At 60.8% G+C, this 5,958-nt stretch overlaps 1 protein-coding gene and 1 long non-coding RNA gene across 6 annotated transcripts in view; both read right to left on the bottom strand.

The window, feature by feature from the left end:
• Nucleotides 1-651: 651 nt before the first annotated feature.
• The window catches only part of KCNJ12 (potassium inwardly rectifying channel subfamily J member 12), a 43,124-nt gene continuing 37,817 nt past the window's right edge, over nucleotides 652-5,958 (bottom strand). For 4 of the 5 annotated variants that reach the window (XM_037732108.1, XM_017510574.1, XM_037732110.1 and 1 more), the window contains one exon: nucleotides 652-5,179. In XM_037732108.1, the coding sequence (XP_037588036.1) occupies nucleotides 3,822-5,123 (1,302 nt within the window). In that variant the 5' untranslated portion in view covers nucleotides 5,124-5,179 and the 3' untranslated portion in view covers nucleotides 652-3,821. Of the gene's footprint in view, nucleotides 5,180-5,474; nucleotides 5,634-5,958 lie in introns of all 5 variants that reach the window. The other variant, XM_037732109.1, reaches the window with a different exon arrangement.
• Nucleotides 652-5,958, bottom strand: part of LOC108290688 — a 14,999-nt gene continuing 9,692 nt past the window's right edge. The window contains exon 3 of the long non-coding RNA XR_001819670.1: nucleotides 652-2,888. This is a non-coding gene — a long non-coding RNA (uncharacterized LOC108290688). The remainder of the gene's footprint in view (nucleotides 2,889-5,958) is intronic.

The following is a 5,958-nucleotide window of genomic DNA, read 5'->3' as shown; positions in this document are numbered from 1 at the left end:
CACCTGCCATGCATGGCACCATCACCCGGGAATGAGTCGGGCGGGGGCTTCTCATCCGGGGTTGTCTGGAATCATCATCTAAATCCTGCAGAAAGAGGGTCCCCTGAGTCCTTTGCTGATGCGGAGGAGTGGCGAACTCTCCACTCACGGAAGTAGTTTGGGAAGGGAAGGAATTCTCTCCCCACAAGCCCCTGCTGAAGACCTTGGAGATGAGGCTGAGCATCAAGGTACAGATGAAAGTTGGTTTCTCAGAAATGGGCCATGTGTGTTCCCCAACCCCACCCCAGGCTCCTCTCGTCACCTCAGTGGAGACGCCGGCATGCTCTGACACTCCTCAGCCCCTAAAGGGGTTGTCGGTCCAGTCTGGGGAGGGCGTCGCTGCCACAGCAAGGAAGCCAGGAGGCTGGGCCCCGCCGCACCGGGAGGGATGACGTCATGGGAAGAAGCCCCGTGTGCTTGCTGGAGACCACTGGAAGCTGCGAGGAGGCTGCATTCTGTTTCTCCCAACAGCTGCCACTGTGCCCCACCCTTACCCATGAGGAAGCCCCAGGAACCCCCACCAAGGGAGAGGCTGAGGAAGATGGCGGATGCCCAGCACGCTGCGGAGCCATGCAGGGGAACTTCAGACAACACATCTCGACACAGGGGACCTCAAAGAGATCAAAATGCATTTAATGTGGTCTAGTCTCATCGCCTACGTCTTTAGATACTGCTATGTATTGAAAATAACATGAAATTCTCCGGTTTCACCATTTAAAATAATTTGACATTCTATGACCTCACGCAGGGCAGACACCCTGCACAGGGGCCTCCCAATGGTGGCTCCTCCTTGCCCCCAGGACCCTCTGGGCGGGGACCGGGCAGCACAGCACCAGTAGAGGCTCAGGGGGCAGCCACCGTGCTCTGAGCAGCACGCACGGGCTGCACACACACACTCAGGTACACGGGCTCACATGGGCACACACACAGCCACCTACACACGAGCCAGATGCACGCACTCACCTCCAGGTACCTCATCCAGGAAAACGAGCTCTACTCAGGCACAGATGTGCGTAATCAGGACAGAGGGTCAGGGACCAGGGGGTTCAACTGTGCCAGCGTCTATGGCCGGTGCCCAACCTGACAGGTGGGTGCCCAGCCTCACAGTCCCCCTTGTAGGAAACTTGCACAGACACACCGGTGGGTAGACAGACACATAACCACGTGCACGCACACACACACGAAGAGATCACGCACCCGTATGACTGACCCAGTCATACGCATGAAGAGCTGAGTGTGCATGTGTGTGCCACCCATGTATGCCTGCAGGCTCACACGGGCACACGCCTTCACACACACACACTCCCCAGGGGCCAAGTCTCCCTCGCTCCTGGCTCGTTCCATCCGCCCTCCCACTTCAAGTGCACTAAAGAGGGAGACTATTTTGGTCTTTAGCACAAGCCATAAATAAGTAAATAAATAAATACAGGGGAAGGAAGAAAGAGGACAGGAGAATCAAGCATCTGCCTGCCTGTGGGAGATGAGGCGCTAGGCTGCTCTCCGGCTGGATGGGGGCCGGGCAGCGAGGGCACAGACCTCGGAGAGGGCCAGGGGGTGGGCCTGGGGCCACCGGACTCAGCTCTGGGTTGGGAGAGTAGAAGGCTGGCTCACCGGCCCTGGAAGGGCACAGGCCCCTACACCAGTACCAAGTGGCCAGTCACCACTGTCCCTCAGCATGGCCATCAGGGAGGCGGAAGTGAGAGCCAAGCTCTCCCCTGCCGACTTCACCCCAGTACCCAGGGCTAAGGCTGAGAAGGCCCCTCGGGCTTTGGGGCCAGGCCTGGGAGCAGGAACCAGCTGAGGCACCTACGGCAGACCCCGAGAGGAAAGAGCTGCCTCAGCTGCATCTTCTATGTCAGAGATGAGGGTGGGGCTGAAGCCGGGCAGGAGGCTGAGTCAGGCCCACCCAGGGTTTGGGGATCGGGTGTCTTGACTTCCATGGCCCGAGTCCTCAGGGTTGAGTCTTCAGCTGCCAGGAAGGAGGGGAGGAGGTGGAGGGAAGAGGCAGGCACCCCCACCCCAGGTACCCTGGCCCTTCTCTGCCTCCCACACCCCACTGCTCACTGCATGACCCCTTTGCTGTTCTCTGCCTCAACTTCCCCACTTGGGCCAGAGAGTCCCTGGTGCCTTCTGGCTCTGAGCTGTCTCAGGGGCAGAGTTGGAGCAGGAGACACGGGCTGTCTGCTCATCGGCCTCTGGAGAGGCCCGGCTAGTGGAGAGCAGGTTTCCCCACAGCCCTGGGAAGGGCCTGGGTCCATCCCGGACCCGCCCCGACCAGCTGCCGAGAACAAGATCAGGTGGCAGAGCCAGCGGCCAGTGACAACAAGGGAACCCCAAACCTCTTCCTGACGAGTGTGCCACAGTGCCTCGACCTGGGGGAGGGCGGTGGAGGAGTGGCCCCAGAAGCCTCAGCCGGAATTCTGTTCCTCGGCCGGTTTCTGATGCAGCTTTGAATGAGCATGGTACTTCCCAGTCATCTCAGTTGGCAGGAGGTGGTGACGATTCCTCTCCTTTCCTAAGATCTTTTCTCTGCCATTCAACGCTGACCAGGGTCTGGCTATGCCCCACCTGGACTCTGCTGTGCTGTCCCAGGTGAGGGAGGGACAGAATGTGGTCCTATGTCAGGCAGGTCTGGCCCCTGCCACCTTCACAAGGCAGACAGAGGGGCTGGAGGGAACGGCAGCAGTGGAGGTATGGGGGTGGGGGGCAGAGTGGGACAGGGTGGGGGGTAGACAAGCGAGCCCAGTAAGAACAGGACAACCCGGAGTCTCTAAGGCACGACTCACTGTGGGCCCAGTGGGGACGGGGCTGCCGGCTTCCTCCTAGCCTGGGATCCCAACTTCCCTTCCCTATGGCTCCTAGCGGCCCCTCGCTGTGGAAGGGGCGGAGGCCTGGGCAGAAATGGAGAGAGAAGCGAAACAGGAAAATCGGGGGTGGGGGGAGGAACCCTCGATGGCAGGTCCCATGCTGGCCCTGAGACACATCTCTAAGGTACAAAGTCAAACTCTAAAAGCTCAAACCAGTTTCTTCCCAGCCCCACCCACCACCCCAATGAGAGTAGAAAGCTTTTATTACGATCATTAACATGGTCTTGATTTTTCTATCACAAACAGAGCCTAGCAGGCTGGAGAGCTCGACGAAGTGCGGTCCCCGAGCACCCTGCATGCCCGGGAGCTGCAGTGCCCACACACGGGGAGAGGCCGGTCCCACCTTGGGGAACCCTCTGGAGCCTCCAGCCAGCTGCATCCTGGCCGACCCATGGAATTCTAAGTGTCCTTTTTACCCCCTATGAATTAAAAAAATTTTTTTCAATTGCATGGTAATTTTTTTTTTTGTAAACAGTCTCACCCAAGCTAAGGTCAAGAAAACTGAAACCCAGTGTTTCTCCCCAAGTTAAAAACCAGCAAGGAGCACCGCAGCCAGCCAGCCTCGGACAGCAGAGGCTGGGCCCACCATCGAGCTGAGCTGTCTCCCCGCAGGTGGCAGCTCCATCTTCAGGCAGAAACCCTGGCCCCCGAGGCCTGGCCCCCCAGGCCTGGCCCCCTAGGAGGCCACTTCTTTGCCCTGAGCCTGCGATAGCCTCTGAGGCCGGGGACTGCCGCTCTGGCTGCCCCTCTCCGGCCAACCTCCTGAGGCTGTTGCAAAGAAACAAAAAACGACTAAAACGCTACTGAGTCCGCAACCCAGGGCACTGGCCCGTTCTGCTCAAACCCAGGGCCCCTGAGGGACAGCGGGGCCTCTCCCCGGCGGGGGGTGGATGCTGCACGTCGGCCAAGACTGGCTCAGATCTCTGACTCCCGTCTGTAGGGCCGCTGCTCCAGGGCCCCGCCGCCAGCCTGGAGTCTGTCGAAGTCATGCCTGGCCTGGGGGCTGAGGCCGTCCCGGCTTCGGCCAGCCTGGTCTCCGTCCGCCTCCTCCTCCTCGTCGCGGCTCAGGAAGGCCAGCTCGTTCTCATAGCAGAAGGAGTTGGCACTGGGCAGCAGGAACTTGTTCTCCACCAGATCCTTAGCACTGCAGCGGGGCGTCGAGGGCACCTCATAGGTCTTGTGGAAGTGCGAGTAGTCGATCTTGTACTGGTTCTTTTCCTCGAAGAGCACAGGCTCAAAGCGGTGGCCCCACAGGATCTCATTGGCCAGATAGGAGCTGCGGGCCTGGGTGGTCATGGCTGTGGCCTCCACCATGCCCTCCAGGATGACCACGATCTCAAAGTCGTCCGTCTCCAGGTCCTGCCGGCTGATGCCGAACAGCGGGCTGGCCTCGTCAATCTCGTGCAGGATGGTGATGGGTGACACCAGAAAGATGCGGTCCAGGCCCTTGTCAAAGCCCACGTCAATATCGATCTGGTCCAGCGGGATGTACTCGCCCTCCTCGGTCACCCGCGGTTTGATGAGCTGCGCGCGCACGTGGGCCTCCACGATGTGGCTCTTGCGCAGGTTGCCCACGCGCCACATGAGGCAGAGCTTGCCGTCGCGCAGGGCCACCACGGCATTGTGGCTGAACAGCAGCGTCTGCGCCCGCTTCTTGGGCCTCGCCATCTTGGCCATGATGGCGCCGATCATGAAGGAGTCGATGATGCAGCCCACGATGGACTGGGCCACCACCATGAAGACGGCCACCGGGCACTCCTCCGTCACACAGCGCAGCCCGTAGCCGATGGTGGTCTGCGTCTCGATGGAGAAGAGGAAGGCCGCCATGAAGCCGTGCACCTGCATCACACAGGGAGTGCGGCCACGGCCCTCGGCGGGCTCCAGGTCACCGTGGGCCACGGCGATGACCCAGAAGATGATGCCAAACAGCAGCCAGGAGGCGAGGAAGGCCAGAGAGAAGATGAGCAGCATGTAGCGCCAGCGGATGTCCACGCAGGTGGTGAACATGTCGGCCAGGTAGCGCTGTGACTTCTCGTCCATGTTGGCGAACTCAATGTTGCACTGGCCGTTCTTCTTGACAAAGCGGTTCCGGCACCTCCGCCGCGTGTGCACCTTGCCGTTGCCGAAGCCATTGGCGCCCGACATGGTGACCAGGTGCAGCCCGTCCTCCTCCGATGACACAATGCTGTAGGGGTTGGCCCGGCTGGCCGCGGTCATCCCGGGGGCTCGGGGGCCCTGGCTTGCCCCCAGGCTGGCTCCAGGCAGGACGGCTCCTGCAACAGAGAGGAGACCATGTCTGGCTGGTGGCTCTGGGCTGCTCCACCCCCATCCCAAGGCCCCCAGACGCGACGGGAGAATTCTTCTACCCTGATTGACCCACAATCATGCTCTGGTCTTGCCTAAGCTAACTCCCCACTCTGCCTTCTCAGCACAAGGGGCCACTCCCTGTCCCCACAGCAGCTCCAGCCAAAGCCCTCAGCTCCACACCTTACTCCCACACAGAGGGCTCTACCTTCAGAATCTGCTTAGAATCCACCCCTTCTCCCACCCTCAAGGCCTGAATCTTACCAGTGCCTCCGCAGCCAGTTTGGGTGACACCTTGTCAGCCTCTCTGCCTCTGCCTGTGGCCCCCCAGTCTCCATGGCAGCCTCGGAGAGCCTGTGGAAGCTGAGTCGGTGCCTGTCCCTCCCCTGCTCAATGCCAGAGTCTCACCAGGACACGCAGGACCTGCACAGGGAAGCCCCTGACCACTTGAACCTCACCTCCCAGCCTCCTCCAACAGACTCCCCTTTCAGCCCCAGCCCCTGGCCCTAGACTGCCCCTCAAACCCACCCTGGACACCCTCCCCCTAGACATCCTGCCCTTGCCTCACCACCTTGGGACCAGAGGCTTCCCTGTGCCCCAGGAAGACCCCCCTCCTGCTGTATCCGCAGCACTGTCCTTTCCCATCCACCCTGTATCCACAGCACTGCCCCTTCCCGCCCCCCTGTATCCACAGCACTGCCCCTTCCCGTCCCCCCTGTATCCACAGCACTGCCCTTTCCCGTCCCCC

The sequence above is a fragment of the Cebus imitator genome, unplaced genomic scaffold (assembly GCF_001604975.1).
Source record: "Cebus imitator isolate Cc_AM_T3 unplaced genomic scaffold, Cebus_imitator-1.0 Scaffold441, whole genome shotgun sequence".
Lineage (NCBI taxonomy): Eukaryota > Metazoa > Chordata > Mammalia > Primates > Cebidae > Cebus > Cebus imitator.
Note: the sequence above shows the minus strand (reverse complement) of the source record. Positions and strands in the feature narration are given on the sequence as shown.